Genomic DNA, 11,731 nt, shown 5'->3' with positions numbered 1-11,731 from the left:
ATATATATATATATATATATAATTTATTAACATAAAAATTAAAATTTGTGAACGTAATACTATTTTGTTAAGTAAGGAAGGAAAGGATTTTTAGGAGTCAGAGGAACAGCTACGCATAAATAAAATATATCACCTATATGTATATATTAATATTGTTATTTTATTTCAAAGTAAATTAAAAGAAGTACGATATAAAAGTATGATATAAAAGTTATTTTTCATAGTAATGAATTTGGATTCCGGTGATTTTTTTCTCTTCTCCATCAGCTTCGCCTCTGCCTCTTCCTCTACCTCCACCTCGTCCTCTGCCACTGCCTCTGCCTCTGCCTCTGCCTCTGCCTCTGCCTCTGCCTCTGCCTCTGCCTCTGCCTCTGCCTCTCCCTCGCATCGCGTTGTATACCGCCCGCACCAACGAGCTTAACGTTTCAGGCTGTAACAAAAAATAAATATTTTAAGTAAAATGACATTTTCGTGTGTATATATATATACGTAAATAAATTTCATTATTAACACTTTGTCGAACGCTGTCACGTATGCGTCACATGTGATATGTGCGACTGTCATTGCAAAGTGTTAATAATCATTATCAATAATGATAAGAAATTATCTCATTATTTTAACACTTACGTTTAATACGATCGGCTGAGTCGCCGTCGGAGCCGTTGCTGTGGTCGACATCGTCGCCGTGGCCATGGGCGCCGTTACGACCGCCGGGGTTGTCGTTGCTGTCGTCGGCATCGTGGCCGTAGGAGCCGTCGCGGCCGTCGTCGGCATCGTGGCCGTGGGGGCCGTCACGGTCATCGGGGTCGTCGTTGCTGTCGTCGGCATCGTGGCCGTAGGAGCCGTCGCGGCCGTCGTCGGCATCGTGGCCGTGGGGGCCGTCACGGTCATCGGGGTCGTCGTTGCTGTCGTCGGCATCGTGGCCGTAGGAGCCGTCGCGGCCGTCGTCGGCATCGTGGCCGTGGGGGCCGTCACGGTCATCGGGGTCGTCGTTGCTGTCGTCGGCATCGTGGCCGTAGGAGCCGTCGCGGCCGTCGTCGGCATCGTGGCCGTGGGGGCCGTCACGGCCACCGAGATCGTCGTTGCTGTCGTCGGCATCGTGGCCGTAGAAGCCGTCGCGGCCGTCGTCGGCGTCGAGATCGCTGCCACCGTACTTTTACTTGCTGAAACAGATGACATATAATTAAGCGTTTAAATGTTTACATTGTTGTGGAATCACGGCCAAAATCACGGGACGTGATAACACTGCATTCCACGACAATGTAAATATCGTTATTTTCGGTTATGATACTCACAGAATCGCTCGTCGCCTACCGCACGTGGTCCTCGCACCGCAACGAAAGAAAGAAGAAGGAACGTCGCGTCGCGTATCGTGATCGACTGTACGCGCATGATTGCCGATATCTCATCCTAACGCGCGCACGTGCGCGCGCTCCATGAAATTGATAGATCACAAATATATCAATAATTTATATTGCTATATGTTGTAAATATATGATAAATATACAATGATGTTGAAAACAATCTCCAGTCCCCTACAACTTCCTTATTTTCCACTAACATATCCTTATATAAGGAAAAGTTTCTACGCGATTAGATGACATATACATTTCAACATTCATTTCCGATAGAAGCAACTGCATGTAATCTTGAAAATCTTCTTTAATTAAGAATTGTTGTGTAAACTACATTTTTTTGCACTTAAAGGAAGTGCTGCATTTTTAAAACCTGCACAGTTACAATTTTCCATAAACATTCTATATGCTTTTTGCGCTAGATTACAATTAAATAAAAGACAAGATTTTGCACTAAATATTATGTACGATAATTCATTAACATTTAATATTAATACATTAGTTAATCTTTATATTAATATAATAATGATTTAAATAACTGATCGATATCAACACGTTTAAAGTTTTCAGTCGGTCTATATAAACGTTTAATCGTAGTTTCTCGGCCGTTTGACGCAAAACATAAGAAGCGCGATAATAGGCGAATCGTTCATTGACTGCGAGAACAGTCAGTAAGCGTGACGGCCGCGACGAGCTTTACGGTTATAGTTGTGAATATTTTTTGATATTTCGCTATTCGTGCACGGTTCTGTGCAACTTGGTACAGAGAGAATCTTATCTCTTAACGAGATTAGTGTGCTTCGCAACACTAATCACCTTGACAGCGTGCCGCTGTCTCATCCGACGCGATTAACTCTAAACACCATTGCGTGGTCGTGAGCACTAAGCGTGTGTTTTATCGTGTCGGTTTGAAGACTGTGTACTTCTCTCGTAACACATAAACAGCGTGTCGCTGTCTCATCCGACGTGATTAACTTTAAACAGCATTGCGTGTTCGTGCGCGTGTGTTTTATCGTGTCGGTTTTGACATTCTTTTCTTTTTTTTTTACTTCTCTTTTTTTGTTTAAAAAGTGTTCTTACATTTATTTTTAGATTAGTTTTTAGACATTTTAAGTATATTTATATTTATTTCATAATTTTATATTAACAATAATAATACAATGTCGAGTGAGTGCCGTGTAACTCGTATTTATGATAGGTGTATGTACAAAGACTGTACGAATACGAGACCTTCTAAGCGCCTATTTAGATTTCCAATGCAAAAGGATGCGAGATACGAAATATGGATACGTAATACAGGTAGGTTGTTGGAGAATAAATATTATTTTTTAATATATTGTTATGCTGACAAAGGAAGATCTGCGTATGTACCCGATAAAAACAGTACGTGGATCCACGTTATTGCTACGTGGATTCGAAGTGGATTCAACGAAACTACGTGGATTCGACGTGGATGTGACGTGACTGTTTTTATCGGGTATATCGCGACAATTATAAATATGTCGATATTAAGACCTCGGGTTTTTTGCGATAAAACATAGTATATTACGTTAAAAAGGGAATGATCTAACCTTATTAAACACGGATTTTGTCTAATTTATAACATGTATTACTAAGCTTCCACTAATGAACAATAACAAATCTTTATTTATTGTAATCGTCACAACGTTTCGACTGTTGGTTTTGGTCAATTATAATTGTCACGATGTTTTCGATTATTGGTTTTAGCCCTTTTCAATCTATTTAACTTTTAATGTTAACAAACAACCTTTCTTTTAAATCACAATAAAGAAAAGGGCGATGTTCATTTTTTCAGTTACATATGATAATTACTGTCTCATTAAACAAGGTTCGAGAAAGTGATTGAAGACTTTTCGACTCTACTTTTTATTATAAATGTTAATATTGGGCGCGATTTACCGAATTGCATTGCAATGTCACTTTTTTTAAGTAAACATGTAATCGTAATTTTAATATGTAGTTTCTTATATTTTTGTTGCAGGAAATACTAAATTGGAGAAATTTTCTTCCGCTTCCCTTCGATCGGCATCATTGTGCGAGGATCATTTTACGGCTACGTGTTTCACAAACGCCACAAAAGAACGATTGACACGGAATGCTATACCAATTCCGTACAATGACACAGGCTCTTCCGCAAATAATGAAAATGTTGAAATTGAACAGAGAGTACAGACAAATTATATAGCAGCATTTTCACTTGATAATGAAAATATGACATTAGAAGAACAAGTACCTAAACAGTCTGCAGGCTCTTCCGCAAACAGTGAAAATGTCGAAATTGGACAAGAAGTACAGACAAATTATACGGCAGCATTTTCATTCAATAATGAAAACGTGACGGAAGTACAATTGCCTGAACAGTCTGCATTGCGTACGTATAAACGTGGTAATTTAAATTTTGATGTAACTGCGGAAGAGGAAAATATAATGGAATGGGTGCATCTCGAGCCACCTATGCCACCTACAAATGATCAACGCCAAGATATTTGCACGCAAACAAATAATAAAGATGCACAAATAATCAAAGATCTAAAGATGGAAAATCGATATTTGCGACAACAATTAAAGCGTCAAAAATTCCTCCAGGAACGTATGTCGAAAAGTAAAAAGAAGACTAAAAAAACATTAAAGAAGACTAAACAAACATTAAAGAAGAGTAAAGAAACGTTAAAGAAGTCGACTAAACAAACATTAAAGAAAAGTAAAGAAACATTAAAAAAATTAATAAACGAACAAGAACTGCATCCTGTTGCAAAAAGCATGATTCATTTGCAACTGCATAAGCCACGTACAAAATATACAGAGGAAGAAAAAATGCTGTCCAAACAGCTGTACTATTATTCAGCCGCAGCATTTTGTCGCTTAAAGAAAGCTGGTTGTAATTTTCCTGGACAGCGAACAATTAGAAGATGGATAGAAGAATATGATGTAAAACCAGGATTTTGTGATATTATATTTCACAAATTAAAAGAAAAAATTTCGAAATTACCAGAGGAAGAAAGAGCGTGTGCTTTAAAATGGGATGAAATGAGTATAAGAGCTGGGAAGAATATTCTTCGAAATTGGACCAAGTAGAAGGTCTAAGAGATTTGGGACCTCTAGGTAGAACAGAAGAAAGAGCTAAATGCGTCTTTCTATTTTGCCTAGATAGCTTGAATGCACGTCATCCATGGCGACAACCTCTTGCGTATTTTCTTCCAGGTAAGTGCGTGAAATCCACTGAAATAGTTGAGATACTAAAAATATGTTTAGACAAGTTGAATGAAACGGGTGCTGATGTGCAACTTGTTACGTGCGATCAAGGTACCAGTAACCAAGCCGCTTATAGTGAACTCGGCGTTGAGGTACACAAACCATTTTTTTTTTACAATAATAAAAAATATCATGCTTCATACGATTTCCCGCATTTAGTTAAAAGATTAGCGAGTTATTTTAGAACGCATGATAAATTATATTGCAAAGGAGAAATAATTGCATCATATTCCGATTTCGTAAAGACTTGGAGTATCGATAATGCCACAAAAGGAGGCTCAAATTTATTATCCCATATAACACAGGCACACATTCGTCCAAACAATTTTGAGGCAATGAATGTTAAAAGAGCCTTTCAGTTATTTAGTAATAGATTTGCAGCTGCAATAAAAACAGCCGGCGATGGAAAAGAATTGAATTCAAATACGTGGAAAGCGTCAGCTGAATTTGCAGAGAAAATGAATAGTATAATTGATGCTTGCAACTCTTACAGCCTTAATGTTACATTTGGTGGGAAACGGCCATTGTCACAGAAAAATCCCGATATTATAATGTTATTGACTGACTTTGTGCAGTGGTCTTCAGAATGGTCCAAAAATCCCAATAAAATAACTAAAGTTCCTTGCTTCAAAGGTTTCGTAATTACAGTACAAGCTATTCTTAATCTGTATCAGGAATTTGCAAGTAAATATGAAGGATTTGAACTTGCAACAGGTTTATGTAACCAAGATTCGGTGGAACATTTTTTTTCAAAACTTCGGCAACGCGGAGGATTCAATCCTAATCCAACCGCAAGAATGGTCCGACTGTCATTCAGACATATTCTTTCCACAGGTTATATTCAGACGAGTGACAAAGGCAACGTGCAATGTCCGGAGACTGAGACCCTTATTAATCAACCGAATCAGACAACTAAAAGGGTTGAAAATAATATGAATGCAAACGTTCCTTTTTTGATGACGATGATGCTGATGCTGATTATCCAGAATTATTTATCAGAGACATTCTGGAAGAAATGGGTGATATGGACACCGAAAATGAAAATACACTTGGTAATTATGATGAAAATGCTATTACATTTTTTGCAGGGTATGTGGCACGACGATGTATTCAAAAAAATAATTGTGATGACTGTCGTACAACAATGTCGAAAACACCAATGGATGATGCGACGGCTAATGAAAAATATATTGAATATCGTGAATATCCGAACGCAGACGAAGATGCTCCAACAGTCACGAAATTAGTTCGACCAACAAGCCTTTTTAACGAGATCATCAAAACGCAATTAATGGCTTTTAATAGTACATGGCAACGTCACTGGTCATCTACACAAGTTCTTCAGAAAATTGTAAACGAGGGTATGTATGCAAACCAATAAAATGCATGCTGGATGGTTTGACACTAATGAAAAGTGTTACAATCATCGCATGCAAGCATTAAAATTCTTAATGACAGTTAAAATATATTCCCGTACACGGTATAATAATGGTGCTGCAAAAGCAATAAATACAGCTAATAGGAAATTAAAAAACTTGTCGAACAAATAAAAAGTATATAAGTATAACTAAGTAATGAAAAGTAAAAGTAATAAAAAGTAAATATATAAAGTACTAAATTAAAAGATATACGAAGTCGAGAAAGTTAAAGTGAAAGAAAAAAGTAACGTAGAACGTATAAGATTAATATTATATATGCAAATTAAAATACATAAATATTTTCTTGAATATTTTGTTATTATTAGTATCTTGTTAATGTCATTATGTTCAGTAATATAACGGCATGGTAACATGATGTTTGCATCTACAATGAGTACGTTGAGTATGAATTTTGCACATCATGCTACGTTACCGCAAATATTACTTTTCAGTAATAAGACAAAGTAATATGAATTTCTCAGTGTCATGGAAGATTGCAATCACAGTTGAAGTAATTGCATAAATCTCATAGACTAGCAAATCTATCACGGACTAGAACAAAAAGTTGTAATGCGATCATGCTGTGAAATTGAGAAATTATATCTATTTTCTTATTACCAATGACATTCTAAAAGATACGAATAATGATACAAATATTTTAAGGAAATACATTAATTTTTGTTATATTACACGTTGACACACGGTATTCAATATAATTACACAGGGCAAAATGCAACACGAATACCGTGCAACATATAACATATGACATTCCAAATTATATTACAGTGATTTTTATAAATCACTACAAAAAGAAATGCCATGAATACAATTTTATAAATTGTATTCCTGTTAAAAAATGAATTGTATAATTTAACAGGAAATTTACTTGTAAATTTCCTCGTGATAAGATATGCTAGTCCTTGATTTATGCAATTATTTCGACTGTGATTGCGATCTTTGCGTCATGCTCATAAGTGTCAACCAGAATTACATTTTCCTCCTTACACTTTTATTTCAATATACGTTTAACGTTACATATAGTAAAGGCCTAAGTACAAAGACTGTCGTAACTTGTTCTCATCAAAATTGCTCATAGTATAAACAACAGAGTACATACCATAAGTCATAGAATAGAATCTGAAACGTACGATAATTTAATGTAATATTATGTTTAACATCAAATAACATTTAAAAAATTGTGAAATGTAATGCAAAAATAAAAAAACATTTTTCTGTAACATTATTTATATTAAAAAATATTTTACAAGTTATTTCAAATGAAACTATACTACCTGGATTTGCGAATAACAGATATATATTAAAGATTATTTTTGCCATTTCTTGTCAAATATATACGACAATATAACAATAACGTATGCACACTTATTGGCCAAGCCAGGTATTGTGGTATTATTAATTTAAAACCTATTCTATCCATAGTACTCCTATAATATTTTCTCGTTATCCACACAAGTTTAAAATACATTAACTTTTCCATAGTTTAAATATATACATAAATGACATAAATTGAGAAGCCTTTTTTTTCACGTTTGGCAAGACGGTAAGTATCATTACTTTTTTCTTTTCAAAGTTTTTTCTCAATAGTTATATTGTTAAATAAATTCCACTTTTCTTATTGCGTTAACTCCTTTGCGCAAAAGTTTACTGCTGTACAAAAGTTGGTGCATGATTTTTCGATTAATTATCTTGTACTTAATTTTATATATAATAACGTTTAACACATAGTACACTTATTGTTAGTGCTAGAACTAGATCGTGGTATTACATTCTTATTTTATGGGTTGTCTACGTATGTGTATATAAATAGTTAAGCACAAATGGCGTAGCATATAACTTCGTTCTTCGGTCCACTGGAGCGGTCAGTGGATCGTCGCGTAGGGAACGGATAGGCTCCGTTAAAAAAGGCTCCGCCTACTGTAGCGAGAGCGTTTCGTGTACGCTGAGATGCAATTGCTTCGAAGCCATTGATACGGCTGCCATGGCTGTAAGAATGTTTGCAACAGTACTGTGTTGCGTCAACAGAAAACTGTTATTGTAATCTCTTTTTATCTCTGCTCTCTCTTCACATTTACTTTTAACGTGATGGCAAAATATCAGAGGCAAATAAATATACTTAATATTATCAATAACATATATATACCATGTGAAATCAGTGAAATAGGGATTTATATATCGCATTGAAGATCGATACGGATTAATATAATATGTATAATGTGTTACAGTTTACACATAAAATGTATACTTTTTAATTTAACCTTTGCACGTCAGTAATGTAATAAACGTGCCAAGTTGCAAATCGATACGTTGCGGAGTCTTTCCTGGAGAAAATCCTGAATAAAGGATGAAAATAAACTACAATTAGTGTATCATGCATTTAACAATTCTTAATTAAAGAAGATTTTCAAGATTACATGCAGCTGCTTCTATCGGAAATGAATGTTGAAATGTATATGTCATCTAATCGCGTAGAAACTTTTCCTTATATAAGGATATGTTAGTGGAAAATAAGGAAGTTGTAGGGGACTGGAGATTGTTTTCAACATCATTGTATATTTATCATATATTTACAACATATAGCAATATAAATTATTGATATATTTGTGATCTATCAATTTCATGGAGCGCGCGCACGTGCGCGCGTTAGGATGAGATATCGGCAATCATGCGCGTACAGTCGATCACGATACGCGACGCGACGTTCCTTCTTCTTTCTTTCGTTGCGGTGCGAGGACCACGTGCGGTAGGCGACGAGCGATTCTGTGAGTATCATAACCGAAAATAACGATATTTACATTGTCGTGGAATGCAGTGTTATCACGTCCCGTGATTTTGGCCGTGATTCCACAACAATGTAAACATTTAAACGCTTAATTATATGTCATCTGTTTCAGCAAGTAAAAGTACGGTGGCAGCGATCTCGACGCCGACGACGGCCGCGACGGCTTCTACGGCCACGATGCCGACGACAGCAACGACGATCTCGGTGGCCGTGACGGCCCCCACGGCCACGATGCCGACGACGGCCGCGACGGCTCCTACGGCCACGATGCCGACGACAGCAACGACGACCCCGATGACCGTGACGGCCCCCACGGCCACGATGCCGACGACGGCCGCGACGGCTCCTACGGCCACGATGCCGACGACAGCAACGACGACCCCGATGACCGTGACGGCCCCCACGGCCACGATGCCGACGACGGCCGCGACGGCTCCTACGGCCACGATGCCGACGACAGCAACGACGACCCCGATGACCGTGACGGCCCCCACGGCCACGATGCCGACGACGGCCGCGACGGCTCCTACGGCCACGATGCCGACGACAGCAACGACAACCCCGGCGGTCGTAACGGCGCCCATGGCCACGGCGACGATGTCGACCACAGCAACGGCTCCGACGGCGACTCAGCCGATCGTATTAAACGTAAGTGTTAAAATAATGAGATAATTTCTTATCATTATTGATAATGATTATTAACACTTTGCAATGACAGTCGCACATATCACATGTGACGCATACGTGACAGCGTTCGACAAAGTGTTAATAATGAAATTTATTTACGTATATATATATACACACAAAATGTCATTTTACTTAAAATATTTATTTTTTGTTACAGCCTGAAACGTTAAGCTCGTTGGTGCGGGCGGTATACAACGCGATGCGAGGGAGAGGCAGAGGCAGAGGCAGAGGCAGAGGCAGAGGCAGAGGCAGAGGCAGAGGCAGAGGCAGAGGCAGAGGCAGTGGCAGAGGACGAGGTGGAGGTAGAGGAAGAGGCAGAGGCGAAGCTGATGGAGAAGAGAAAAAAATCACCGGAATCCAAATTCATTACTATGAAAAATAACTTTTATATCATACTTTTATATCGTACTTCTTTTAATTTACTTTGAAATAAAATAACAATATTAATATATACATATAGGTGATATATTTTATTTATGCGTAGCTGTTCCTCTGACTCCTAAAAATCCTTTCCTTCCTTACTTAACAAAAATAGTATTACGTTCACAAATTTTAATTTTTATGTTAATAAATTATATATATATATATATATATATATATATATATATATTAACAACTCGAGATTCGGCACACGGCGAGACACCGTACGCGACACCCGAAATGCGTGGCATCGTGGTGATCGTGGCAACGTCGCATAGCCGGCGCGTGCCAAGGCAGCTAGCAGTCATAGACGGAGACAGTAAATCGTAAATCGTATGTCTGTCCTTCTCTCCTCGCTCGAAGCTTGCCGAGGCGCCGGACCGGCCGAGCGCGGCCGAGCGCGGCCGAGCGTGGCCGAGCGAGGCCGCAGCATATCCCCACTAACTGGCTAGTTCGGACACGAACCATTAGCACGGACGCAAACCATGTGCGGTTACCGAGCGAAACGACGTAGTTGAGGCGCACTTTCTCAGGCGGCGCGTCGGAAAATCGGGCACACAAAAATTGACGGAAAACGCCGGGATGGCCTCTCTCAGGTTTCTCTCTGACTAGGTCGCTAACGAACATGAAGATGGCGCCCTCGCTGCGATGCGTTTCCGAACGCGACACGCGTGCAGCGCCTTAGGAGAGAGAGAGAGAGAGAGAGAGAGAGAGAGAGAGAGAGAGAGAGAGAGACACGACACGGCGTACGCAGCGTCAATCGCTATTATTATTTAAAAGCACTATTAACAGTGCTTTTAATAGTGCTTTTAAGTGATTAATTACTATAGCCAATGAATCACTTACGGTATTTAATTTCTATAAGGGAAGCTTGTGTCAAATCTATAGTAGAAATAGGCTTAAGCTCGTGAAATTTAAACACGCTTTCGCAGTCTCGTCAAATTTAATCGAATTAGATAAAGTTATAGAAAAGTGGTCTGTCGAAAGAAATATCAACGTAGACGAACAAAACGTTACGTTTCAAAGTCAGACGTTAAATTTTGGACAAAAACGCACGCGTATAATTTCTATCGTACATATCGCGCGCTATATACATTCGTCAAGCGACGAACCGTTTTTATACAAAACGCACAAGTCTGTCGAAAGAAATTTCAATTTCGACAAAGTACTCGCCAATTTTACTACGAAACAGTCGCATGTTTTACATCGCGCGGACAAAAGTGTGCGCGCGCACACTTTTATTACATCGCGTACCGCAGATCGCGCACGTAGTTGCGCGAGGCAACTTGATTTATTTCAACTTAATTTCCAAGTACGCGTCGAAAGAACGTTCGCGTACGACAACATTTATAAATTTTTCAAGACCAACGTTATTATAACGTTGCGATTAATTTGATCGTATTTTTACTCGTAACAAATCATATATATTCGGTGTTTTTCCACGGTAACTTTATTATTATTATTATTATTTGTATTCATTCGACAAGTTTGCATAAGAATTTATCAGTCTTCCGCCGAGACTCCATAGACGCGGGAAAACACGCCGCATGCGGCAGAGCGTGCGCGTTGACCAATCACAAAATTTTCAATTCGCCGCAGGCGATTCGCGGCAGCCTTACGATTGGTCCACGCACCACTCTGTCGCACGCGGCGTTTCCCCTCGTTTACGGGGAGATATCTAAAGGCCAATCGCGCGCACACAAACGTGCGTAGCTCGTAGCATTAGCGTAACGTAAGACCGCTAAACCAATGAGCATCCGGCATAAAGTCGCCGTATT

General features: G+C 38.8%; 2 protein-coding genes across 2 annotated transcripts; one reads left to right on the top strand and one right to left on the bottom strand.

The window, feature by feature from the left end:
• Positions 1–211: 211 nt before the first annotated feature.
• LOC139811503 (uncharacterized) lies at positions 212–1,524 on the bottom strand. The gene is made up of 3 exons (XM_071775776.1): positions 1,296–1,524; positions 628–1,163; positions 212–430 (listed from the first exon to the last, which is right to left on the bottom strand). The coding sequence occupies exons 1-3, from the start codon at positions 1,390–1,392 to the stop codon at positions 212–214; spliced, it is 852 nt and encodes a 283-aa protein (XP_071631877.1). The 5' UTR covers positions 1,393–1,524.
• Positions 1,525–8,580: 7,056 nt separating this feature from the next.
• LOC139811502 (uncharacterized) lies at positions 8,581–9,915 on the top strand. The gene is made up of 3 exons (XM_071775775.1): positions 8,581–8,826; positions 8,959–9,494; positions 9,691–9,915. The coding sequence occupies exons 1-3, from the start codon at positions 8,730–8,732 to the stop codon at positions 9,913–9,915; spliced, it is 858 nt and encodes a 285-aa protein (XP_071631876.1). The 5' UTR covers positions 8,581–8,729.
• The last annotated feature ends 1,816 nt before the right edge of the window (positions 9,916–11,731 follow it).

This window comes from Temnothorax longispinosus, chromosome 4 (genome assembly GCF_030848805.1).
Source record: "Temnothorax longispinosus isolate EJ_2023e chromosome 4, Tlon_JGU_v1, whole genome shotgun sequence".
In the NCBI taxonomy this organism is placed as follows: Eukaryota; Metazoa; Arthropoda; class Insecta; order Hymenoptera; family Formicidae; genus Temnothorax; species Temnothorax longispinosus.
Note: the sequence above shows the minus strand (reverse complement) of the source record. Positions and strands in the feature narration are given on the sequence as shown.